Source organism: Scyliorhinus torazame, chromosome 14, assembly GCF_047496885.1.
Source record: "Scyliorhinus torazame isolate Kashiwa2021f chromosome 14, sScyTor2.1, whole genome shotgun sequence".
NCBI lineage: Eukaryota > Metazoa > Chordata > Chondrichthyes > Carcharhiniformes > Scyliorhinidae > Scyliorhinus > Scyliorhinus torazame.
This window is the reverse complement of record NC_092720.1, coordinates 165,292,656-165,320,489: the sequence shown is the minus strand read 5'-3', so window position 1 is coordinate 165,320,489 and position 27,834 is coordinate 165,292,656. Positions and strand designations below refer to the sequence as shown.

At 46.3% G+C, this 27,834-nt stretch overlaps 1 protein-coding gene across 2 annotated transcripts in view; it reads right to left on the bottom strand.

Annotated features, from left to right (window-relative positions):
• The window catches only part of LOC140390149 (uncharacterized), a 43,331-nt gene that overhangs the window by 5,155 nt on the left and 10,342 nt on the right, over positions 1–27,834 (bottom strand). Inside the window, exons 1-2 of one of the 2 annotated variants that reach the window (XM_072475086.1) lie at positions 3,526–3,564; positions 505–2,019 (exon numbers count right to left, since the gene is read on the bottom strand). In XM_072475086.1, the coding sequence (XP_072331187.1) occupies positions 505–1,545 (1,041 nt within the window). In that variant the 5' untranslated portion in view covers positions 1,546–2,019; positions 3,526–3,564. Of the gene's footprint in view, positions 1–504; positions 2,020–3,525; positions 3,565–27,834 lie in introns of those variants that run through there. The other variant, XM_072475087.1, reaches the window with a different exon arrangement.

Sequence of the window (27,834 nt, the reverse complement as noted above, 5' to 3'; positions counted from 1 at the left end):
ACACTGATTTGTTAGGTGTCATACATGTGGGGGCTGTAATTTGTCTGCGTACCATACATGTGAATGGCTTCTCACCAGTGTGTCCAGAGGGCTGTTTAGGCCGACAATGATTTGTTACATACCATATATGTGGGGGCTGGGTTCCAGATAAGCTCAGTTGGCTAGACAGCTGGTTTGTTATGCAGAGCGAGGCCAGCAGCGCGGGTTCAATTCCTGTACCAGCTGAGGTTGTTCTTGAAGGCCCACCTTCTCAACCTTGCCCCTTGCCCAAGGTGTGGTGATCCTCAAGTTAAATCACCATCAGTCAGCTCTCCACCTCAAAGGAGAAGCAGCATCTGGTCATCTGGGACGATGGTGACTTTACCTCTACCTTACCATACATGTGAATGGTTTGTCACCTGTGTGAATGTGTTGCTGTGCGAAGTGTGAAGGTGACTAAAGAAATTATTTGCCATATACCATATGTTGGTGTACGCAAGAAGCCGAGAATTACTAGTCACATACCTTGCATCGGAAGGGTTTCTCTCCTGTGTGAGTGCGTTGGTGTCTCTGGAGGATCGATAACTGCGAGAATGATTTGTCACACACCTCACATGGGAATGGCTTCTCTCCTGTGTGAATACGTTTGTGTTTACGGAGGTTGGCCAACTGCGAGAATGATTTGTCACACACCTCGCATGTAAATGGTTTCTCCCCTGTGTGAGTGCGTTGGTGTTTACGGAGGGTGCCTAACTGTGAAAATGATTTGTCACACACCTCACAGACAAAAGGTTTCTCCCCTGTGTGAATCCTCTGGTGTGATAGAAGATTGGAATTGCGATTGAAAGTCATCTCACAGACATCACACCCGAAGGGTTTCTCTTGCTGCCCTTTGTGAAGGCGTTGGTGTTCGTTGAGGCTTGATGACCATGTGAATGATTTGTCACACACCTCACACGTGAAGCATCTCTCACCTGTGTGAACGAGCTGGTGTTGACGAAGGTTCGATGATGCTGAGAAGGACTTCTCACAGACATGACACGTGAAGGGTTTCTCACCTGTGTGAAGGAGCTGGTGTTGACGGAGGTTCGATGATGCTGAAAAGGACTTCTCACACACATCACATGTGAAGGGTTTTTCACCTGTGTGAAGGCGTTGGTGTTCACTGAGGCTCGATGACCACATAAATGATTTGTCACACACCTCACATGTGAAGGGTTTCTCACCTGTGTGAACGAGCTGGTGTTGACGGAGGTTCGATGATGATGAGAAAGATTTCTCACACACATCACATGTGAAAGGTTTCTCACCTGTGTGAACGAGCTGGTGTTGACGGAGGTTCGATGATGCTGAGAAGGATTTCTCGCACACATCACATGTGAAGGGTTTCTCACCTGTGTGAACAAGTTGATGTCGATTGAGAGTCGACGATGCCAAGAAGGACTTGTCACACACCTCACATTTGAATGGTTTATCACCTGTATGAATCATCTGGTGCCTCAGAAGCGACGTTGACGTCACAAAACCTTTGTCACAAACATCACACCTGAAGCGTTTCTCTTCCATGTGGCTGCCCTTGTGTTAACAGTAGTTGTAACAAACACACCCTAGAAGATCTTATGGGCTTGTGGAGTTACCTAAACAAACCTCAAACTTGAACAGCATCTCAGCTGCAGGAATGAATCAGTGGTTCATGAGGCTCAATTAACTTTTGAAGCTCTCACCACACTTGGAGCCCACTCACACTTCTTCCCAGCCTCACCCTGACTGATCACCCACAGCTGAACCTCCAGAAAGGTTGGTTCTGATGGAAGGTTCCACACCACTGACCAGTTTCAGATCTGATGATATCTCAAAGCTTCCCTGACTCGACCGATTTCCAGATGATGGTTTTACTGCCCAACCTTCTCGGTGTTGAGCAATGCTGTGAAGGGACTGGATGCCTTCCCACAGTTGACAGTTATTCCTCGGGCGATGGTCAGGATCTACCTGCGGTGTCTATCTTCTCTGTATTCTCTGGTGTAGTCCAATGCAATTCTTCTGTAAAATAGGAAAAGGAAACATGATTTCCTCAAACTCCCTCTCCTCCTTTGCTGAAGGGGCTGACTCCTCAGTTAAATACTGTTCCATAGTGAGCGTCAGTCTGCTATTCCCGTGTAGGGATCAGATACAAGTCATCTCTTTTTCCTCCCTTGACTGTGACACACCCTGTTTCCACCCTGGATAGCGTCCAGGGGCAGACAATGTGGCTACTTTCTTTCCTCCATCCAGATCACATCTTCCCAGGCACCGTGAGGGCAATGGAAAAAACAGTCGGGTGGAATGTAAAAGGAGCTATAAATTCACTAGGGGCTCGAGCAGTGCTGGTGAAGACCAGTTTTGGTCTTCGAGTATGTGTTTAATATAAAAGACACTCAGGAGAAATGTTAATTCAATGAAGATTTTGAAATTTCTACGTTTTTTCCTAAATTATTTGAACAATGATTTAACTTGCACCAAAATAATTTTAACCTCCCACCCACCCCCCGGCAGGAAATCCTGGACGCAAAGGAAAATATTGCTTCAGTACAACCGCACAGTAGCACAGTTGTTAGCACTGTTGCTTCACTGCTCCAGGTCCCAGGTTCGATAACCGGCTTGGGTCACTATCTATGCAGAGACCGCACGTACTCCCCAGATCTGCGTGGGTTTCCTCCGGTGCTCCAGTTTCCTCCCAAAATTCCCAAAAGACATGCTGTTCGGTAATTTGGACATTCTGAATTCTCCCTCCCTGTACCCGAACAGGCGCCAGAATGTGGTGACGAGGAGCTTTTCACAGTAACTTAATTGCAGTGTTAATGGAAGCCTACTTGTGACAATAAAGATTATTATTTTAAAAAGGTTAAGTGGTGTTGCTGGGTTGCCCAGACATGTGCAGGTTAGGTGGATTGGCTCTGCTAAATTGCCCTTAATGTCCAAAAAGGTTAGGTGGGATTACTACGTTACGGGGATAGGGTGGAGGTGTGGGCTTAAGTAGGGTGCTCTTTCCAAGAGCTAGTGCAGGTTCGATGGGATAAATGGCCTCCTTCTACACTGTAAATTATATGATTCTATGATTAAAGGCTTCTGGTTTATCCTAGGAAATTAGATACACTACACTCACTGAGACTATACATCTCAAATTCAGCTCAGACACAGCGCAGGCTTTTGGGAAAGGCGGAGGCCTTCAGGTAAAATCACTAAAAGAGACATTAAAAGATATTTCAATAAATATGTCTCTGCCCCTCCCAGATAATTACACCCCACCTTCTCAGTAATGGTCCATCAACAAAACTCAGCCTGTAAATCTGAACGGAAATGTTCCCAATAAACACCCTCAATATCCAACACACAGCCAATCAAACAGTTCAGCACAAAGCACCGAGTAAACAGGTCTCTGAGCTGGATCTTCTCACACAGCATAAGGGGCATTTCCACACCTGGTTGCCCACAGGATAGTCAGACTGCCTGAACATTAGTGTGGATATTGTGCAATGTAATTCTTCTAAATTCTGCTCCTTCACTCACCGTCTCCTGACTTGGTTTTGAGTCCCTACAGGAAGCGAAGCAGCTGTGGTAGAGGAAGAGGAGAGAATGGGCAGAGTGGGTGGGCTCTCTGATTGACGTCTCTCACAGCCAATCCAAATATTTCTGCAAGAACAGGCGTTTCCTGAAGTTTGGGAAACTGACCAGTGAAACGGAGGCGACTTTGAGCAGCAGCTCAGATGGGGATTTAAACTTGTCCTTGTCCCATCTGAATAAAACCTCACTTATTGCAGCTGCTTCTCAGTTCCCTGGGTAAATGTTTGACAGAGATTTCTCGTATGGGAACAGAATATTTCAGCTTGAGGCTTTCAAACTGACAACATCAGTGTGGGATGTGTTTGACAGCAGATCAGAAGAGGAAGACCCACAGCATCCAAGGCAGCGATGACCTGCAGTAGTAGGATCAACACATGTATAGGAGAGTGGGTCACAGGAGACAGAGAAGTCTGGAGAGGAGAGATTGACCCAGTGATTGGGGAGTGTCTTCATTCCTGGAAGAGGGACCTGGTGCCTGAGGGAGTGTGCTGGGGCTCATTATATGAGTATATACCCCGTGGTTTGATATCTTCCAGCCCGGCCCTGTCCTGGGGTCACTTGCGGGCAGGGGCGGATCTACTGTGAAACTAATGAAGCTTAAGCTTCAGGGCCTCTAATCCCAGAGGGGCCCCAGAAGCGACTTTAGTCCACATTGCTTAAAAATTTTGGGTCGACTGTATGAGAAGGTTTTTTAAAAAAATAATAATATTAATAATATAGTGTAATTCAATACAAAATAATAGTTAAAATAAAAATTTAAATGTTATTAAAGTATCATGTAGGCTAGCCGTAAACGAAAAAACATTCAAATTAAGGATGTTTCATTCTAAATATATTTAATATAAAATAATTATAAATAATTTAAAACACTATTAACATTGATGATAGAAATACAACCAGTAGATGACGTGTCGTAACAAAAAAGGGGAGCCGTTGAAAAGGCAATCACAATGCTAACGTGAATTTTCAACGTGATAGCACACGTGATAGCGATCTAGACAAGAATTTTTTTCTATAAAGTGTTCATAAGGATACTATATTTTAATTACCCCTACTCAAAAATAAATATATTTTATTTTCCTTGTCATTAAAAGTGAAAGTGTTAGATTAGCCTAAGCCTATTGTTTTTATGAAGAGGTGAACGGAAGGTAGGCTATGACCGCATAGCCTAGGCTAATACTATTACACGTATTTATGAAAAAGTAATAAAAGGGTGAATTTGTGTTAAATTACAGGTGTTTATTATGAAAAGTGTTCAAATAATGGTAAAATTGTGTTACATTACCTTAGCCTCTGAGTTTTGGTGGCCTAGTCTTGCCTAACTTAGTCTAGCCTCGTGTAGGCTAGCTTGAACATAGCCTAGTTTAGCCGAATTAGCTTATTTATTATAAATCTTAAAAACTGGCGCTTTACTTTCTGAGAAGGGGTTTTCAACAATCCCAAAGTTTGACAGTCAGTAGCACAGACCTTGTTCAACAAAATGCAACAAGTCCTGGGTGAACATAAGCTTTCACTTGAAAATATCCGTGGTCAGTCCTACGATAATGCATCTAACATGAAGGGCTCGGAGAAAGGGCTGCAAGCACTCTTTAAAAACATTAACATTAACAGGTACGCAGACTATGTACCATGTGCCTTCACTTAACCTTGTTGGAGAAAAGGCAGTGTCTACTGTACCTGAAGTTGTTGACTATTTTGGCATTTTGCAGGAGCTGTATGTTTTCCTTTCAAGATCTCCACGAAGATGGGTGATTTTAAACACACAGGGCAATCTACATTTTTCTCTAAAGAGCTTAGTGATAGGGGACTCAATCGTAAAGGGAATTGACAGGCAGTTCTGCGGACGCAATCGAGACTCCAGGATGGTATGTTGCCTCCCTGGTGCAAGGGTCAAGGATGTCTCGGAGCTGCTGCAGGACATTCTTGGCGGGGGGGGGGGGGGGGGGGGGGTGGGTGCTGAGGGTGAACAGCCAGCTGTCGTGGTGCACATAGGCACCAACGATATAGGTTAAAAAAACGGGACGAGGTCCTACAAGCTGAATTCAGGGAGTTAGGAGTTAAACTAAAAAGTAGGACATCAAAGGTAGTAATCTCAGGATTGCTACCAGTGCCACGAGCTCGTCAGAGTACGAATGGCAAGATAGATAGGATGAATATGTGGCTCGAGAGATGGTGCAAGAGGGAGGGTTTCAAATTCCTGGGGCATTGGAACCGGTTCTGGGGGAGGTGGGACCAGTACAAACCGGACGGTCTGCACCTGGGCAGGACTGGAACCGATGTCCGAGGTGGGGTGTTTGCTAAAGCTGTTGGGGAGGGTTTAAACTAATATGGCAGGGTGATGGGAACCGATGCAGGAAGTTGGAAGGTAGTAAAACAGGGACAGAAACAAAAGGCAGTAAGGGTGAAAGTGTAGGCAGAGAAGCCATAGTCAAAAATCAAAAAGGGTGACAGTACAAGGTAGTGACTGAGGGGAGCTCAGTGAATAGGACCAGTAATACTAAAAGGAATAAAACGGGAAGTAACAACATTAATAGTAAGCGACACGGCAGGTTGTTACATGAAGATATGGGTTTAATGACAAGGAAAATTAGGAGAAAAGTTAAGAGGAAATATAACTTAGGAGAGGTTACTGATCGAGGTGTTAAGATTCAGAACAGAGGTAAAAAAGCCAACATAAGCGTACTTTACCTGAATGCTCGTAGTATTCGTAATAAGGTAAATGAGTTGGTGGCGCAAATCATCGTGAATGATTATGATTTAGTGGCCATTACTGAAACATGGTTAATGGATGGTCACGACTGGGAGTTAAAAATCCAAGGGTATCAAACTATTGGGAAGGACAGAGTGGATGGTAAGGCAGGTAGTGTAGCTCTGTTATTTAAGAATGACATCCGGGCAATAGTAAGGGATGACATCGGTGCTATGGAGGATAAGGTTGAATCCATTTGGGTGAAAATCAGGAATAGTAAGGCGAAAAAGTCACTGATAGGAGTAGTCTATAGGCCACCAAATAGTAACATTATGGTGGGGCAGGCAATAAACAAAGAAATAACGGATGCATGTAGAAATGGTACAGCAGTTATCATGGGGGATTTTAATCTACATGTCGATTGGTTTAACCAGGTCGGTCAAGGCAGCCTTGAGGAGGAGTTTATAGAATGTATCCGCAATAGTTTCCTAGAACAGTCTGTAATGGAACCTACAAGGGAACAAGCGGTCCTAGATCTGGTCCTGTGTAATGAGACAGGATTGATTCATGATCTCATAGTTAGGGATCCTCTCGGAAGGAGCGATCACAATATGGTTGAATTTAAAATACAGATGGAGGGTGAGAAGGTAAAATCAAACACTAGTGTTTTGTGCTTGAACAAAGGAGATTACAATGGGATGCGAGAAGAACTAGCTAAGGTAGACTGGGAGCAAAGACTTTATGGTGAAACAGTTGAGGAACAGTGGAGAATCTTCCAAGCGATTTTTCATAGTGCTCAGCAAAGGTTTATACCAACAAAAAGGAAGGACGGTAGAAAGAGGGAAAATCAACAGTGGATATCTAAGGAAATAAGGGAGAGTATCAAATTGAAGGAAAAAGCATTCAAAGTGGCAAAGATTAGTGGGAGACTAGAGGACTGGGAAATCTTTAGGGGGCAACAGAAAGCTACTAAAAAAGCTATAAAGAGGAAGATAGATTATGAGAGTAAACTTGCTCAGAACATAAAAACAGATTCTAAAACTTTCTACAAATATATAAAACAAAAAAGAGTGGCTCAGGTAAATATTGGTCCTTTGGAGGATGAGAAGGGAGATTTAATAATGGGAGATGGGGAAATGGCTGAGGAACTCAACAGGTTTTTTGGGTCGGTCTTCACAGTGGAAGACACAAATAACATGCCAGTGACGGATAGAAATGAGGCTATGACAGGTGAGGACCTTGAGAGGACTGTTATCATTAAGGAGGTAGTGATGGGCAAGCTAATGGGGCTAAAGGTAGACAGGTCTCCTGGCCCTGATGGAATGCCTCCCAGAGTGCTAAAAGAGATGGCTAGGGAAATTGCAAATGCACTTGTGATAATTTACCAAAATTCACTAGACTCTGGGGTGGTCCCGGCGGATTGGAAATTAGCAAACGTGACACCACTATTTAAAAAAGGAGATAGGCAGAAAGCAGGTAATTATAGGCCAGTGAGCTTTACTTCGGTAGTAGGGAAGGTGCTGGAATCTATCATCAAGGAAGAAATAGCGAGGCATCTGGATGGAAATTGTCCCATTGGGCTGACGCAGCATTGGTTCATAAAGGGCAGGTCGTGCCTAACTAATTTAGTGGAATTTTTTGAGGACATTACCAGTGCGGTAGATAACGGGGAGCCAATGGATGTGGTATATCTGGATTTCCAGAAAGCCTTTGACAAGTTGCCACACAAAAGGTTGCTGCATAAGATAAAGATGCATGGCATTAAGGGGAAAGTAGTAGCATGGATAGAGGAATGGTTAATTAATAGAAAGCAAAGAGTGGGGATTAATGGGTGTTTCTCTGGTTGGCAATCAGTACCTAATGGTGTCCCTCAGGGATCAGTGTTGGGCCCAGAATTTTTCACAATTTACATAGATGATTTGTAAAGGGCAATGTGTCCAAGTTTGCAGATGGCACTAAGATAAGTGGTAAAGCAAAACGTGCAGAGGATACTGGAAGTCTGCAGAGGGATTTGGATAGGCTAAGTGAATGGGCTAGGGTCTGGCAGATGGAATACAATGTTGACAAATGTGAGGTTATCCATTTTGGTCGGAATAACGGCAAAAGGGATTATTATTTAAATGATCAAATATTAAAACATGCTGCTGTGCAGAGAGACCTGGGTGTGCTAGTGCATGAGTCGCAAAAAGTTGGTTTACAGGTGCAACAGGTGATTAAGAAGTCGAATGGAATTTTGTCCTTCATTGCTAGAGGGATGGAGTTTAAGACTCGGGCGGTTATGCTGCAATTGTATAAGGTGTTAGTGAGGCCACACCTGGAGTATTGTGTTCAGTTTTGGTCTCCTTACTTGAGAAAGGACGTACTGGCACTGGAGGGTGAGCAGAGGAGTTTCACTAGGTTAATCCCCGAGCTGAAGGGGTTGGATTACAAGAAGAGGTTGAGTAGACTGGGACTGTACTTGTTGGAATTTAGAAGGATGAGGGGGGATCTTATCGAAACATATAAAATTATGAAGGGGATAGGATAGATGCGGGCAGGTTGTTTCCACTTGCGGGTGAAAGCAGAACCAAGGGGCATAGCCTCAAGATAAGGGGAACTAGATTTATGACTGAGTTTAGGAGAAACTTCTTCACCCAAAGGGTTGTGAATCTATGGAATTCCTTGCCCAGTGAAGCAGTCGAGGCTCCTTCATGAAATGTTTTTAAGATAAAGATAGATAGTTTTTTGAAGAATAAAAGGATTAAGGGTTATGGTGTTCGGGCCGGAAAGTGGAGCTGAGTCCACATAAGATCAGCCATGATCTCATTGAATGGCGGAGCAGTCTCGAGGGGCCAGGTGGCCTACTCCTGCTCCTAGTTCTTATGATCTTAAGTGTAACTAGATGGTCTGCACACTATGAAGCAGTCCGGGCAATTAAAAATGGATATGTGGGTATTTTACAAACTCTCAAACATATTTTTGAAGACTCAGAAGAGAAGCCTGAATGTAAACGAGATGCAAAAAATTTATATCACAAGTTGGTAAAGCTGGAATATGCTATTTTCACAGTCGGTTGGGAAGAAGTGCTGGAGCATTTCAACAAAGCAAGTAAGAAACTCCAAACCCCTGGTTTTGATGTATTTGAAGGTTATCTTCTGCTATCATCTTTACTTTCGTTCGTTAAGGAACTCAGAGAAAATTCAGCCGATAGGATTGCACACTATGAATCAGAAGCAAAAGGTTTGTGTGAAGATATCACCTCAAGTTATTCTGATGCTTCCAAACGCATTGTTACAAGGAAATTTTCAGATGGAACACGTGGTATTGCTTCTTTGAGAGGAGCTGACAAATTTAGGATAGAAGTTCTATATCAACTCTATGACTGCTTGATAATCCAGTTACGCAAGCCTTGAGGAGGAGTTTATAGAATGTATCCGCAATAGTTTCCTAGAACAGTCTGTAATGGAACCTACAAGGGAACAAGCGGTCCTAGATCTGGTCCTGTGTAATGAGACAGGATTGATTCATGATCTCATAGTTAGGGATCCTCTCGGAAGGAGCGATCACAATATGGTTGAATTTAAAATACAGATGGAGGGTGAGAAGGTAAAATCAAACACTAGTGTTTTGTGCTTGAACAAAGGAGATTACAATGGGATGCGAGAAGAACTAGCTAAGGTAGACTGGGAGCAAAGACTTTATGGTGAAACAGTTGAGGAACAGTGGAGAATCTTCCAAGCGATTTTTCATAGTGCTCAGCAAAGGTTTATACCAACAAAAAGGAAGGACGGTAGAAAGAGGGAAAATCAACAGTGGATATCTAAGGAAATAAGGGAGAGTATCAAATTGAAGGAAAAAGCATTCAAAGTGGCAAAGATTAGTGGGAGACTAGAGGACTGGGAAATCTTTAGGGGGCAACAGAAAGCTACTAAAAAAGCTATAAAGAGGAAGATAGATTATGAGAGTAAACTTGCTCAGAACATAAAAACAGATTCTAAAACTTTCTACAAATATATAAAACAAAAAAGAGTGGCTAAGGTAAATATTGGTCCTTTGGAGGATGAGAAGGGAGATTTAATAATGGGAGATGAGGAAATGGCTGAGGAACTCAACAGGTTTTTTGGGTCGATCTTCACAGTGGATGACACAAATAACATGCCAGTGACGGATAGAAATGAGGCTATGACAGGTGAGGACCTTGAGAGGACTGTTATCACTAAGGAGGTAGTGATGGGCAAGCTAATGGGCTAAAGGTAGACAAGTCTCCTGGCCCTGATGGAATCCTTCCCAGAGTGCAAAAAGAGATGGCTAGGGAAATTGCAAATGCACTAGTGATAATTTAACAAAATTCACTGGACTCTGGGGTGGTCCCGGTGGATTGGAAATTAGCAAACGTGACACCATTATTTTAAAAAGGAGGTAGGCAGAAAGCGGGTAATTATAGGCCAGTGAGCTTAACTTCGGTAGTAGGGAAGATGCTGGAATCTATCATCAAGGAAGAAATAGCGAGGCATCTGGATGGAAATTGCCCCATGGGGCAGACGCAGCATGGGTTCTTAAAGGGCAAGTCGTGCCTAACTAATTTAGTGGAATTTTTTGAGGACATTACCAGTGCGGTAGATAACGGGGAGCCAATGGATGTGGTTTGTCTGGATTTCCAGAAAGCCTTTGACAAGTTGCCACACAAAAGGTTGCTACATCAGATAAATATGCATGGCATTAAGGGGAAAGTAGTAGCATGGATAGAGGATTGGTTAATTGATAGAAAGCAAAGAATGGGGATTAATGGGTGTTTCTCTGGTTGGCAATCAGTAGCTAGTGGTGTCCCTCAGGGATCAGTGTTGGGCACAGAATTGTTCACAATTTACACAGATGATTTGGAGTTGGGGACCAAGGGCAATGTGTCCAAGTTTGCAGATGACACTAAGCTGAGTGGTAAAGCAAAAAGTGCAGAGGATACTGGAAGTCTGCAGAGGGATTTGGATAGGCTAAGTGAATGGGCTAGGGTCTGGCAGATGGAATACAAAGTAGACAAATGTGAGGTTATCCATTTTGGTCGGAATAACAGCAAAAGGGATTATTATTTAAATGATAAAATATTAAAACATGCTGCTGTGCAGAGAGACCTGGATGTGCTATTGCATGAGTCGCAAAAAGTTGGTTTACAGGTGCAACAGGTGATTAAGAAGTCGAATGGAATTTTGTCCTTCATTGCTAGAGGGATGGAGTTTAAGACTCGGGAGGTTATGCTGCAATTGTATAAGGTGTTAGTGAGGCCACACCTGGAGTATTGTGTTCAGTTTTGGTCTCCTTACTTGAGAAAGGACGTACTGGCACTGGAGGGTGTGTAGAGGAGATTCACTAGGTTAATCCCAGAGCTGAAGGGGTTGGATTACGAGGAGAGGTTGAGTAGACTGGGACTGTACTCGTTGGAATTTAGAAGGATGAGGGGGGATCTTATAGCAAAATATAAAATTATGAAGGGAATAGATAGGATAGATGTGGGCAGATTGGTTCCACTTGCGGGTGAAAGCAGAACCAAGGGGCATAGCCTCAAAATAAGGGGAAGTAGATTTAGGACTGAGTTTAGGAGGAACTTCTTCACCCAAAGGGTTGTGAATCTATGGAATTCTTTGCCCAGTGAAGCACTAGAGGCTCCTTCATTAAATGTTTTTAAGATAAAGATAGATCGTTTTTTGAAGAATAAAGGGATTAAGGGTTATGGTGTTTGGGCTGGAAAGTGGAGCTGAGTCCACAAAAGATCAGCCACGATCTCATTGAATGGCGGAGCAGGCTCGAGGGGCCAGATGGCCTACTCCTGCTCCTAGTTCTTATGTTCTTAAGTGTAACTAGATGGTCTGCACACTATGAAGCAGTCCGGGCAATTAAAAATGGATATATGGGTATTTTACAAACTCTCAAACATATTTTTGAAGACTCAGAAGAGAAGCCTGAATGTAAACGAGATGCAAAAAATTTATACCACAAGTTGGTAAAGCTGGAATATGGTATTTTGACAGTCGTTTGGGAAGAAGTGCTGGAGCGTTTCAACAAAACAAGTAAGAAACTCCAAACCCCTGGTTTTGATGTATTTGAAGGTTATCTTCTGCTATCATCTTTACTTTCGTTCGTTAAGGAACTCAGAGAAAATTCAGCCGATAGGATTGCACACTATGAATCAGAAGCAAAAGGTTTGTGTGAAGATATCACCTCAAGTTATTCTGATGCTTCCAAGCGCATTGTTACAAGGAAATTTTCAGATGGAACAAGTGGTATTGCTTCTTTGAGAGGAGCTGACAAATTTAGGATAGAAGTTCTATATCAACTCTATGACTGCTTGATAATCCAGTTACGCAAGAGGATTGACCCATATGAGCAGATTGCGAAAAGGTTCAAGTTCCTCTCAGAATTGGTGAACAATTCTGAAATTGATGAGGACAGTATTAAACTTATAATATCCTATTACAAAGATGATATTGACCACAAATTAGTAAACGAGTGTTATCAGTTCAAAGAATATTTGCACCTTAGGAAATCCCAGAACACAGAAGAAAACACGTCATCTAAAATGCAATGCCAGAAGTTCTTCAGCTTATTTGTGAGCAACACCTAATTGAAGTGTTCCCCAATATTACTACTGCGCTTAAGCTGTACTTGACAATGCCTATCACGAGCTGTGAAGCAGAAAGGAATTTTTCAAAGCTATCCTTTATAAAGAACAAATTTCGGTCTACCATGACTGAAGAGCGCTTAAATTCTTTATGCATATTGTCTCTAGAAAATGACATTGCAAGGAAGCTCTCATATGACAAAACTGTACGTGAATATGTTGGTAGAAAAAAAAGAAAAAAGACAATTTTGTAAAATGTGTAAAATGTGCTTCATGTAGTATGTATTCTCATAGGTGTTTAAAATAAAATATTATATTGACTGTGGTCTATTCTATGTTTTATTTCATCATTCTATGATGCATCATGCATGTATATAACATTTCCCTCATTTTCATCCCCCCCATAACTCGAAAAATATAAGGTATAGGAAATGTCTATTCACACCAGTGACTTTGACATGTGAGATAATCCAGTACAGCAATTTTGATTAAAATCTGAGGTGTAGTGGTTACATTTTTTAAAAATCTGTTGTGGAACAACCCCATTGAAGAAGATAACAGTGGTTACCCAGACCTCGTTGCTGGTTGCGAAGGGGCCCCATAACAGTTCAAGCTTCAGGGCCCCAAAAATGTAGGTGGAGGTTCAGCTTCTGAGCTTAAGGATAGTCATAGCAGGAGAGCTTGCACCGGTGATATGCTCCTCCTGTATTACGTGGCAAATCATGGAAGCTTCACTTGTCTCTGGCGACCACGGGTGCAGGAAGTGTCCAACTGCAGTGACTGGCGAACCGCATTTTGGAGCTGGAGCTGAGGGTGGATTCGCTGGGAGCATCCGTGAACCTGAGCAGGTCATGGACAGCACGTTCTGTGAGATGGTCACACTGCAGGTGAGGATTGAACACGCAGAAAAGGCAGAGTACCAGGCAGAGTAGAGGGAGGCAGGTAGTGCCGATGATCCCTGTGACCATCCCCTTTTTTAACAGATGTACCGTTTTGCTTGCAGTTAGGGGAGATGACTGTGTCGGGGAAAGCAGTGCAGCCAGCTTTATGGCACCATGGGTGGGTCTGCTGCACAAGAGGTCAGGAGGAAGAATGTCAGGGCTATAGTGGTTGGGGATTCAATTGTAAAGGGAACAGACAGGCGTTTCTGTGGCCGCAAAAGAGTATACCAGAGTAAAGGATGTCAATGAATGGCTGCAGTGCATACTCATAGAATCATAGAATCCCCACAGTGCAGAGGGAGACTACTCGGCCCATCGGGTCTACACCAGCCCTTCAATTGATCACTCCACCCATGTCCACCCACCCCACCCTGCCCTATCTCTGCAACCCTACAACCTAATCTGGACACTAAGGAACAATTTATCATGGCCAATACTCCTAACCTGCACATCTTTGGACTGTGGGAGGAAACCAGGGAACGCAGAGGAAACCCATACTGAAGGGAGAGGGCAAACAGACAGATATCGTGGTACACATTGGTACCACCGATATAAGCAGAAAAAGGGACGCGGTCCTGAAAGCAAAATTTAGGGAGCTCAGAAGTAGATTAAAAAACAGAACCCAGAAGGTAGTCATCTCTGGATTCCTTCCAGTGCCACATGCTAGTGAGTATAGGAATAGGAAGTTAGTCCAGATGAATGCATGGCTGGAGACAATGTGCAGGAGGGAGGGCTTCACATTTCTGGGACATTGGGACCGTTTTTGGAGACATTGGGACCCCTACAAGGCAGATGGTTTGCACCTGAACTGAAATGGGATCAGTGTCCTTGCGGGGACATTGTGCTGCTGGGGAGAGTTTAAACTAACTTGGCAGGGGCCTGGGATCCTGAGAGAAGGTTCAGCAGGGATAGATGCACAGCCAACATTAGAAGAGGCATCAAATTTGTCAGAAAGGCATAGAATTGCAAGACCAGTTAAGTCAAAAGGGAGTTTGGCAAGATTGGATGGTATTTATTTTAAAGCAAGGAGTCTGACAAACAAGGCAGATGAATTGAGGGCACAAATTAAAACATGTGGTGTGATGTCATTGCTTTCACTCAGACATGGTTGAGAGAGAGGCAGGATTGGCAGCTCAATATTCCAGGATATAGGATCTTCAGGCGAGATAGGGGAGGAGGTAAAAGAGGAAGGTGTGTCAGAATTCTGATCAGGGAATCAATTACAGCAGTAATGTGGGATGACATCTTTGAAGACTCTTCATATGGGAAGAACCTAAAAACCAAAAAGGAGCAATCACATCATTGGGAGTGTTCTATCGGCTTCCTAACAGTTCAAGAGAAAAATAGAAGGGCAGATACGTCAGCAAATTTCAGAGAAGGGTAAAAGTAATAAGGTACTGATAGTGGGGGACTTCAACTTCCCCAATATTAAGACGTGAAAGGTTCAGAGGGAGTGGAATTCTTAAAATGTATGCAGGAGAACATTTCAAACCAGTAGGTAGAAGGACCTAGAAGAGGGGATGGTTCTTGCCTTAATTTTTGGTAATGAAGCTGGGCAAGTGGTTGAAGTATCAATGGGGGAGCATTTTGCAGACAGTGATCATAACTCCATTAGATTTATGATTGTAGGGGACTTCCGGTTGTGGTAAGTGTGTGGAAGTTGAATGTTTGGTGGCTCCTGCCAGAGATGTCTTTGTTAGACTCTTTACACCCAGTTCTTTGGAAAAATATTTATGAGAGAAGTTGTGGGAAGGTCGGAAGCATTTCAAGAATGTCAAAAGCCAGAAAAAAGAACCCAGGAAAAAAAGGGAGTGAGTGAATGTCCACTGTCGAACGTGGTGAGGTGTTCAGCAGAAGAAAAGATGGCAGGACAGAGTTCACCGGGTGGGACCGTGCCCATCACAGTGGAAACGCTGGCCAAAATGATGGACGGGGAGTTTGAGCGGCTGTTCTCAAAACATTTTGAAAGGCATTGGACAGAAATGTTGACCTCATTCAAGGAGTGGGTGGGTGACGCCTTTGCCCTGATGAGAGAGGCATTGGCGAAGACTTCAAAGGCGGTGCAGGAGTAAGATGAAGAGGGTGGAGGAGGCATTGTCACAGCAATGCTTCCGACCTTCCCACACACAGTCCCCTACAATGGGTGAGGAGCTGCGGAGGGTGGCGGAAATTAACAAAGGGCTGAGAGCCAAAGTAGGGGACCTGGAGAACAGGTCTCGAAGGCAGAACTTGAAGATCGTGGGTGTGCCTGAGGGGCTAGAGGGCCAGAAACCTACAGAATACTTTGCTGAGGTGGCACGGTGGCACAGTGGTTAGGACTGCTGCCTACGGTGCTGAGGACCCGGGTTCGATCCCGGCCCTGGGTCACTGTCCGTGTGGAGTTTGCACATTCTTCCGTGTCTACGTGGGTTTCAACACCACAACCCAAAGATGTGCAGGGTAGGTGGACTGGCCACGCCAAATTGCCCCTTAATTGGAGAAAAAAAATTGGGTATTCCAAACTTTTCAAACAAAAAATAATACTTTGCTGAGATGCTTGCTAAGTTGATGGGGAAGGGGGAGGATCTCTCCCACTCACTGCGAGTTGGATAGAGCCCACCGGTCACTCCAGCCAAAACCAAAAATCGAATGAACCGCCCACCGAGAGATCGTCTGCTTTCACAATTTTCAGGTAAAGGAGGTGCTGAGGTGGACGAAGCAAAAATAGGAGATGGAGTGGGATGGTAACAGTTTATTGTCACATGAGTGTCCTTTTAAGAAAGGTTTGGTCTCTTATCATGTGACTTGTAGCACAGCTTCAGTGAAGTCATTTTGTGGGTGGAACTGGGCTGTGGCTGTCAGGGGAGAGGGTTTTTTTTTTTGGTTTCAGTTTTCGTTTTGTTGCTTTGGACTGCAGAAGGAGAAAGAAGTATAAAGCTTGTTTTGATTAAAGCACCTAGGAAGTCAGATGCATCACCCTGAAGCGAAGGCTTTTACACTCATCCTAGCCAAATTCAACATAAAAGGTTACAGGTCAGATGAACTTCATAATACACTTTGGAGTTTCTAAGCCCTGGGCCATAACAATATGTATAGACCAGGATCTTACGACGGAGCTGGAGCCGGTGGGGCTAAAGCGGCGTTGTGTAAATACAATGCGTAGTTTGATGTGGTCTACCTGGCGAAGCTAAAGGTCACGCATAATGAGAGAGACTACTACTTCGAGACGGTGGTAGAGGGGTTTGTGAAGGCAGAAGGCCTCGGACTGAACTGAGTTTGGACTTTAACGGTTTTAGGCCTGGTCTTTCCTTTATGTTGGTTTTTGCCTTTATGACTGTTTGCCATTAACTGTTTTGTGAAAGAGGTGTTTGGGCTGAGGTGGTTTGGAGGACAGATGGAATTTCTGGTTTGCTGGTTTAGGGGACTGGTGTTGCAGGATGTGGGGAGCATCGAGGGAATGAGTGTGGGGGGCTTTAGAGTTGGTGACTTTTTTTGATGTGGGGGAAGGGACTCTGGCAGAGGTCACCAAGCTAGCAAATACAATATTGGTTCGTGAACAGAAGCGAGGTGTGGGGAGGGGCTGCGGTTATTGGAACCTGTATGGGAAGGTTTCGATGGGCCTGGGAGGTGTGAATGGTGGGGAGGTTGGGGATGATACTGGGTGAGGTGTTTTCAAGAAGGAGTGGTTGGGGGATTCTGGGAGGGTGGGGAGTGACAGTGCCTAGGGCCAGGGCTGGGTCTCGCCAGTCAGACGGGGCCTGGGGAAATGGTATGGGGGGAGGGGCGGGGTGAGATACCCCGGTCAGAGTGGTGACGTGGAACGTGTGCGGGTTGCGGGGGCCAGTGAAGAGAGCATGTTTTCTCGCACTTGAAGGGCCTGAAAGTGGACGTGGTGCTGTTGCAGGAGACACATCTGAGGGTGATGGGCCAGATGAGGCTGAGGAAGAGCTGGGTGAGTCTGGAGATGGAAGGGGGACCTCTGGAGGTTTTTACATTCACGAGATAGGGAGTACTCATTTTTTTCACTGGTGCATAAGGTGTACTTTGTGGTGGGGAAGGCGCTGCTTCGGTTCGCGCTGGCGATTGAGCCCTTGGCCATTGCGCTGAGGGGTTCAGACTTACGGAAGCGGGATGGGTGAATTATCGGGTGACTCTGTAATGGGGACAATCTGCTGTTGTACATCTCAAATCCGAGCTTGTCGGTGAGGGATATAATGGGGTTGCTAAGGAAATTAGAGTAGTTTTCAGGGTATAAGTTGAATCTAGGGAAAAGTTAATATTTTGTGCTATCTTCTCCAGGCGTGGGAGTGTGGGGGTTGCCATTCCAGGTAGCAAAAACTCATTTTTAGTATTTGGAGGTGCAGGTGGCGTGGCACTGGCTTCGTAAACCTCAATTTCACGAGCTTGTTGGGAAGGGTGAAGTAGGACTTGTTGCAGGGGATAGTCTCCCCTTGTCATTGGCAGGCCAGATGCAGGTAGTGAAGATGAACATTCTGTCATGGTTTTTGTTTCTGTTTCAGTGTGTCGGTCTTTTTCCCAAAGTCATTTTTTAAGGGGGCTGATAGGCTGGTTTTGTCATTTGTGTGGGCAAGGATGGTGGTTAGGATAAAGAAAGCGGTGCTCCAAAGTGGGCAGTAGTCAGGGGAGGGGGCAGGTTGGCCCTTGGCCCTTCCGAACTTGCTATTAGGATGGATGTGAGGTTCCGGGGATGGGAGGACAGGGGGTAAAGGAGATGAAGGACTTGTTTTTGAAAGGGCAGGTTGCGAGCTTGGAGGAGTTTGGGGGGGGGATTTGAGCTTCAGCGTGAGGAGGGTTTCAGATACACAAAGGTGTAAATTACTGGGTGACGAATGCGGAGAAGGTGCGTGGCTGGAGCAGTGGGATTGAGGCCTTATGGGTGCGGATGGAGGTGGGATCCTGTGAGGGGTAGGGTTTACAGGCACTGGCAACGGTGCCACTGCCATTCGCCCCAGGGAAGTATTCGGGTAGTCCTGTGGTGGTAGTCACATTGAAGAGTTGGAGGTTGTTCCGGCAGAATTTTAGGTTGAGGGCAGGCTTGATGGTGATGCCGATAAGTGGGAACCATAGGTTTGATCCAGGAAGGATGGATGTGAGGTTCCGGGGATGGGAGGACAGGGGGTAAAGGAGATGAAGGACTTGTTTTTGAAAGGGCAGGTTGCGAGCTTGGAGGAGTTTGGGGGGGGGATTTGAGCTTCAGCGTGAGGAGGGTTTCAGATACACAAAGGTGTAGAACTTCACAAGAAAGGTCTTCCCGTCGCCTCCGGTGGCACCGTCCTCTTCATTGTTAGAGGAGATGCTGTCGGTGATGGGGCTGGGGTAATTTCGGCGAATTATGGGAGGGTCATGGAGGAAGATAAGGGATGGGATTCTGTTAGCCGACACCGAAATCGGAGCGTGTAATTGGGCGGAGTACAGCTCCCGACTCCAAAATCGCAGCGGGCGCCGTTTTGATCCTGAATTGCGATGCTCCGCCTCCTCGAAAACGGCATCAATGCGACGCATGTGTAGTTAAAACACCGTTCACATATCATTAGTGGGCCCACCTGCGATTCTCTGCCTCCGATGGACCGAGTTCCCGACGGCACGATCCATGTATGCTCTCATAAATCGTCAACCTGGCGTGGTGGCTGCTGAGAGAGGGTGTGCGGACAGTGTCCAGCACTGTCATACTTTGCCGCCAGCCATGCCGCTGGCCATGGGGCTTCTGCCAGGGCCGGAGGGAGTAGTTGGGGGTGGCCAGGAGCTGGGCTGTGGAGTCGGGGTGGATAGGTACGCAACACCATTACCGCAGCCAGCAAGCCAGCCATGCAGCTGAGCATGCTGCTGACAGCCCGCTTTACACCTGGTCGTAAAGGTGACCTCCTCCCCCACTCTCCCGGCACGCCCCTGGGTGCCCTCCGGCCCAAGCCATATGCGCGCTCCAGCGCAACCTGTCTCATCTTTTCGGCCCTGATCAGTGCGTGTGTGTGGGGGGGGGGTGTATTGTTTAAGCATGGCTGCAATTTGTCGGCCCTGCGAGAGTCCAATGTGGACCTGGCGATTCCCGCATCATTTTCCATGGGTTTCGATTGTGTTGCACGCGGCGCCAGTGCTAGCCTCTCACTGGTAGCAGAATTGGGGCAGGTATGGTGCAGATTTTTAGATGTGAAAGTCTACGGTTCTCCGTTGGCGTCAACACTTAGACTCAGAAACGGAGAATTCGGCCCAAGTATCCATGGAAGGGATTAAGGCTAAGTGGGAGGAGGATCTGGGGATGCTTTGGAGGAGGGATGGTGGTGCGAGGTGCTGGGAAGGGTAAACGCCTCAACCTCATGCGCGAGGCTGGGGTTGACTCAATTAAAAGCGGGGCATAGGGCGCACTTAATGAAGGTGAGGATAAGCCGGCTGTTTGAGGGGGTGGAGGATGGATGCGAGCGGTGTGGGAGGGGACCAGCTAATCATGTCCATATGTTCTGGTCCTGCCCGAAGTTGGAGAAATTTTGGGGTAGTTTTTCAGCACCATGTCAAGAGGTCCTGTGTGTGGATTTGGAGCTTGGTCCCCTGGAGGCCATATTTGGGGTGTCAGACCTGCCGTGTTTGCAGACGGGTGCAAGGACCGATGTCGATGATGTGCAGGTCCTACAAACCCATCTCGCTGCTCAATGTAGACATCAAAATCCTGGCTAGACGACTGGTGAACTCATAGCAGGGGTGGTTGCAAAGGACCAGACGGGCTTTTGTCAAGGGTAAGCAGCTAAGATCGAACATCAGACGCCTGCTGAACATAATGGCCTCACTCGGGGAGAGAACGCCTGAGGTGATCGTCCCCCTGGATGCAGACAAAGCCTTTGACAGTTCATTAAAAAATGTTTAAAATTTTTTTTTAGCGTATTCAATTCCTTGTTTTCCAATTAAGGGGCAATTTAGGATGAGCCAATTCACGTACCCTGTGCATCATTTTGGGTTGAGGGTGAGACCCACACAGACACGGGGAGAATGTACAAACTCCACACGGACCGTGACCGGAGGCCGGGATCGAACCCAGGTCCTCAGCGCCATGAGGCAGCAGTGCTAACCACTGTGCCGCCTGACATCTTTGGCAGAGTTGAGCAGAAGTACCCGATAGAAGGTTCGGGCTTGGTTCAGGGTTTACCGCCTGGGTGAAACCTCTATCACGCTCCCAGGGTGAGCGTGCGGACTATCACCACTTCTAAATACTTCCAGTTGCACAAAGGCACAAAGCAGGGATGCCCACTGTCCCCACTTCTGTTGCCCTCGCAGTCGAACCACTGGCAATCACCCTCAGTGGCTAAAACTGGAGAGGTATCCAGATGGGTGACAGAGAGCATGGCTCCTCTATGTCTCGGACCACCAAGCTAGCATGGAAGGAATCATGAAGCTCCAGAAAGAGTTTGGAGCCTTCTCGGGCTACAAACAACCTGAGGAAGAGTGAGATTTTCCCGGTGAACTCTGAAGGGAGAGGGGCAGAGCTGGAAGGAATGCCGATTAAACAAACCCAAATCAAATTCCGCTACCTGGGGATCCAAACTGCCCATTACTGGACACATATCCACAAATGTAACCTGACAAGTCTGGTGGAGTAAGTAAAAAGGGACCTGCAGAGGTGGGACACACTCCCATTCTCGCTGGTGGGGATAGTACAGACGATCAAGATGAGCATATTGCCCAGGTTCCTCTTCCTGTTCAGATCCCTACCGATCTACATCCCCAAGGCCTTCTTCAACATGGTAGACAAACTGATCATGGTGTTGTATGTGAGGGGTGGAGGGGGGGGGAGGGCGAAAAGGACCCAAAAAGTGTCCTGCAAAGGAAAAGCATAGGAGGCAGGCCCTCCCAAACCTATAATTCTACCACTTGCCAGCCACAGCTGAGAGGGTGAGGAGACGGGTGAAGGAGCCGGGAGCATAGTGGGTGAAGCTGGAGGAGAGTACCTGCATAGGGACGTCCCTCCAAGCCCTAGTCACGACAACACTCCCTCCCCGCCAACCAACACTCAAAGTCCAGTTATAGTAGCCACGTTCCGGACATGGTACCAAATGAGGCAATACTTTGGCCTTACCGAAATGTCCACCATGGCCCCCATCTGTAACAATCAAAGGTTCATGCCAGCAACAATGGACGCTACCTTTAAATGGTTGAGGCAAGATGGGTGAACATTGACAGTTAGCAACTGAGACATAAATGATGAGTTAGCGACGCTGGAAGAACTTATGGAGAGGTTCCAACTTCCCAAAGAAAATGAATCACCCAGAACTTAAAAACTTACTCTGTAGGGAAATTACTACGTACCCATGGATGCCGAGACACTCACGGGTTGAGGAACTGTTGGACGCGGGCAATTTGGGAGAAGGGAACTGCAGGGACCTGTATGGGTGTCTGCGGAGTCTGCACGTTCTCCCCGTATCTGCGTGGGTTATGGACAGAACTGACCTCTCACATCTTCTCTACTGATTGGTACTACACTCGTATACTCACCCGATGCCTGTATTTATCATAGATTATCATAGAATTTACAGTGCAGAAGGAGGCCATTCAGCCCATCGAGTCTGCACCGGCTCTTGGAAAGAGCACCCTACCCAAGGTCAACACCTCCACCCTATCCCCATAACCCAGTAACCCCACCCAACACTAAGGGCAATTTTGGACACTAAGGGCAATTTATCATGGCCAATCCACCTAACCCGCACATCTTTGGACTGTGGGAGGAAACCGGAGCACCCGGAGGAAACCCACGCACACACGGGGAGGATGTGCAGACTCCGCACAGACAGTGACCCAAGCCAGAATCGAACCTGGGACCTTGGAGCTGTGAAGCAATTGTGCTATCCACAAGGCTACCGTGCTGCCCATTATAAATGTCCTATGTTTTTTCCTGTATGATACGATCTGTACGGTACTGGATGGGAGGTGGGTTTGCATGATGGGACTGGGCTGCATTCACAACTCTCTGTAGTTTCTTACGGTCTTGGGCTGAGCAGTTGCCAAACCAGGCTATGATGCAGCCAGATAGGATGCTTTCTGTGGTGCATCTGTAATAATTGGTAAGAGTGAATGTGGACATGCCGAATATCCTTAGTTTCCTGAAGAAGTATAGACGCTGTTGTGCTTTCTTGGTCATAGCGTCGATGTGGGTGGATCAGGAGATTGTTGGTGATGTGCACACCTAGGAATTTGAAGCTGTCAACCATCCCCACCTCGGCACCATTGATGTAGACAGTGGTGTGTACCTGTCTGAAGATTCCTGAAGTGAATGGCCAGCTCTTTCGTTTTGCTGACATTGAGGGAGAGATTGTTGTTGTTGTGAACCACTCCACCAGCTTCTCTGTCTCCCTCCTGTACTCATCATTGTTCGAGATCCAACACACTATATAGTGGGGCTGATTTAGCTCAGTGGGCTAGACAGCTGGTTTGTGATGCAAACAAGGCCAGCAGCGCGGATTCAATTCCCGTACCAGCTGAGAAGTCAGAATTCTCCCTCCGTGTACCCGAACAGGTGCCGGAATGTGGCAACTCGGGGCTTTTCACAGTAACTTCATTGCAGTGTTAATGGAAGCCTACTTGTGACAATAAAGATTATTATTATTATTATTTTTAAAAGGTTAAGTGGTGTTACTGGCTTGTCCAAAGATGTGGTTAGGTGGATTGGCTATGCTAAATTGCCCTTAATGTCCAAAAAGGATAGGTGGGATTACTGCGTTACGGGGATAGGGTGGAGGCGTGGGCTTGGGAGGGGTGCTCTTTCAATGGGCTGGTGCAGACTTGATGGGCCCCGCTGGGTCAATGTCTGTGCGGAGTCTGCCCGTTCTCCCCATGTCTGCGTGGGTTTCCTCCGGATGCTCCGGTTTCCTCCCACAGTCCAAAAACGTGCAGGTTAGGTGGACTGGCTATGCTAAATTGCCCTTAGTGGCCAAATAGGTTAGGAGGGATGATTGGGTTACGGGGATAGGGTGGACGTGAGGGCTTAAGTGGGTCAGTGCAGACTCGATGGGCCGAATGGCCTCCTTCTGCACTGTATGTTCTATGTAAGCCTACTTGTGATGATGAAGATTTTTTAAAAATATTTGTGTCAGCAGCAAACTTGTAGATGGAGTTGGAGCCAAATTTTGCCATAGTCCTGTGTGTGTGTATAGGGAGTATTGTAGGGGGTTATGTACGCAGCCTCCCCGTATTGAGGACTATCGTAGAGGAGGTGTTGTTTATCCTTACTGATTGTGATCTATGGGTCAGTAAGTCGAAGATCCAGTTGCAGAGGGAGGAGCCAAGTCCTACATTTTGGAGTGTGGATATGAGCTTGGCTGAACAAACAAGGCACCTGAATACGTGATAAGCAACAGCACCGCAGGAAGTACCAAGGATCAGAGGACCTTGGTGTGCATGTACACCGGTCCCTTGAGGTGGCAGAGCAGGTGGATACAGTGATTTAGAAGGCATTTGATATATTTGCCTTTATTAGCCACGGTTTAGATTTTAATAGCTGGGGGGTTATGCTGGAACTGTATAAAACCTTGGTTAGGCCACAGCTGGAGTATTGTGTGCAGTTTTGGAATCCAGATTATAGGAGGCATGTAAGTGAACTGGAAAGGATGCAGAAGGGATTCATCAGGATGTTACCTGGGCTGGAGAGTTTAGTTGTGAAGAGATTAGATACACTTGAATTATTTTCGTTTGCTCAGAGACAGGGGGGACATAATTGACATGTGTAAAATTATGGAAGACAAAGGCGGCACGGTGTTGCAGTGGTTAGCACTGCTGTTTCACGGCACTGAGGACCCGGGTTCGATCCCAGTCCTGGGTCACTGTCTGTGTGGAGACATTCTCCCCATGTTTGCGTGGGTCTCATCCCACAATCCAAAGATGTGCAGGCTGGGTGAATTGGCCATGCTAAATTGCCCCTTAATTGGAAAAAAAAATGTTTTTAATTATGAAGGGCATAGATAGGATAGACAGGAACAAACCTTTCCCCTTGGCGGCTGGATCAATGATCAGGGGACATAGTTTTAAAGTAAGGGGAAGGAATTAAAGGGGATGTGAGAAATACCTTTTTACCCAGAGGGTGGTGGGAATTTGGAACTTGCTGCCTGAAAGGGTGTTGGAGACAGAGACCCTCATAACATTTCAGAAGTACTTAGATGTGCACTTGCAAGCCTTCCAGTGGTGGCCATGGAGTGATCGGTTGCACATTTGGTAGCTCCCACTTAAGGTGGTATTTTTCGTCTGAGGTGCAAAGTTTTTGGATTTGGATTAGTTTTATTGTCATGTGTACCGAGGTACAGTGAAAAGTATTGTTCTGCGTGCAGTCTAAACAGATCATTCCATATGTCATGGGAATGTCACTTTAAGAAATGTTTGTCTGCTCAAGTGGCTGCAGTGATGTCAGAGTGTGGGTAGAGCTGGGCTCTGCTTTTTTAGCTTCGCTTTGAGGAAATGCTAGGGTGTGTCTGTGATTTTTAGTTTTCTTTTAGTGTTGGAGCTGCAGCCAGCCAAAGAAGGTGTAATTTTGATTTTCTGCCATCTAAAGACTATCTCCAGATCATTTGGTGAATTCAGAGTGATAACTGCTGTCAGTAAAGAATTTAAAACTGATGTGAGGTTTCTTTCTAAAGACGGTTCTTTTTGTCTTATGGATGTTGCAAGGAAAGAATAAGAGTTACTTCGAGAGTACTGTATTCTTTGGGGGATTTATTGGTGTTTGTAGATGATAAGATGGTTACTGTGGGTTTATAAAGTGTTAACTGGTTTCATAAATAAACACTGTTTTAATTTAAAAGTACTGTAGATTTCTGGTGCACCACACCTGCAGAATAGACCCGTGTGTTTCCCCATAACCACAATCTATTCAAAGTTGTGGGTAAGGTGAACTCCATGATACACTTTGGGGCTCGGTGAACCCTGGCCCATAACACATACATGAAAAAAAAACCTCGGGAATACGTAATACACAATGTAAATACATAGATACAGACATCGGGTGAAGCATACAGGAGTGCATATACTCAGAGAAGACGTGTGAAGAGATCAGTTCAGCCCATAACAGGGTCATTCAGGAGTCTGATAACAGTGGGGATAACAGAGTCAATGTGTACATGCCAAATTTCCTTAGTTTCCTGAGAAAGTATAGGTGCTGTTGTGCTTTCTTTGTCGTAGTGTTGACATGGGTGGACCAGGACAGATTGTTGGTGATGTGTACACCTAGAAATTTGAAGCTGTCAACTCTCTCCACCTCGGCACCATTGATGCTGACAGGGGTGTGTACGATACTTTGCTTCCTGAAGTCAATGACCAGCTCTTTAGTTTTGCTGACATTGAGGGAGAGATTATCATTCCACCACGCCACCTGGCTCTCTATCTCCCTCCTGTTGTTCGAGATCCGACCAGTACAGTCATGTCATCAAACAACTTGTCAAATTTTGCCACACAGTCGTCTGTGTGTATAGGAATTATAGTAGGGGACTAAGTACCCAATCTTGCGAGGCCCCAGTATTCAGGACTATCCTGGAGGAGGTGTATTGTTTATCCTTACTGATTGTGGTCTTTGGGTCAGGAAATTGTAGAGGGAGGAGCCAAGTCCTAGGTTTTGAAGCTTTGATATGGGCTTGGCTGAGATTGTGGTGTTGAATGCGGAGCTGTAGTCAATGAATAGGAGTCTGACCTAGGAGTCCTTGTTGTCGAGATGCTCCAGGGATGAGTGTAAGGCCAGGGAGATGGAGTCTGCTGTGGATCGGTTGTGGTGGTATGCGAATTGCAGTGGATCAAGGCATTCTAGGAGTATGGAGTTGATGCATCTCTCGAAGCACTTCATCATGGATGGAAAGAGGTTTAGGAGTGCTAGGAGAAGGTGTCACTCCTCTGGTGGATGGATTGATCCACAAACTAGGAGTTGGTCGAGAAGAAAGGACCTGTTGGAGCAGGAGAGTCTTTGTGGTGCGCCACAGGCCAAGATGGTGGAGGGCAAAGGGCCCAGTGGTCACAGAGCAGCTGGTCGAACACTTAATTTCAGCCAGGTCAAATTTTTAAACACTTAAGGTCAGCCAGCAGAGGAGGAGGCCCTGGCCAAGGTGATGGAGCCGGTCAAAGCAGTATTAAGAGTGGAGCAGAGGCTGGAGTCCTAGGGCAGGGCATTCCAAAAAGTGGAGGAGGCGGTGGGGAGCACGAGAAGTAACTGGCCACGTTCGTGACCGAAGTGGGGGTGATGCGGTAGACCCAGAAAAGGCTGAAGGAGAAGGTGGAGGATCTGGAGAATCGCTCCAGATAACAAAATCTGAGGATTGTAGGGTTGCCAGAAGTTGCACCACTTCTTGGATAAGGAGAAGTTTCTCCGATGGGCAAGGTAGACGAGGAAGTGCACCTGGGAATGGAACAAGCTGCGGGTGTATCTAGGCTTGGGTGCAGAGCTGGCTGGATTTAATCGGATCAAGGCTGCCTTCTTGAAGAAAGGGGTGAAGTTTGGAGTGCTGTACACGGCCCACCTCTGGATGAATTTCCAGAATCTAGAATTTGGGGTGGGTTTGGAGGCATTGGGTGGGGGCTGTCATGCTAGCTGGGCAGACAGGTGCTAGGGAGGGGGATGGGGTTGTTGTTTTGTTGCGGTGGGGCGGGGGGGGGGGGGGGGGGGAGTTTCCTGTGGTGCAGTTGGAAAAGAAGTGACGACGGTGGACATCTCGAGGTGGGCCGGGAGGGTCACGTGGAACGGGCTGGGAGTTGGTCCAAAAAGGGATATGGTTGATCAGCAGGGGAAAGGGGTGGGGAGCCCCCAACCAGGTTGGTCACGTGAAACGTGAGGGGGCTGAATGGGCCGGTCAAACAGTCATGTGTGTTCAGGCACCTGAGGGGTCTGAAGGCGGACGTGGTTTTTTGCAGGAGATGCACCTAAAGATAGGGAATCAGACAAGGTTGAGAAAAGGATAGGTGTGGCAGGCGTTCCATTCGGGACCGAACATGACAATGAAGGGGGTGGCGGTGTCGGTGAATAAGGAGGTGGCATTCGAGGTGGGGAATATTGTGGCCGATTCTGGGGGCGGGAGTGAGGTTCGGGATGG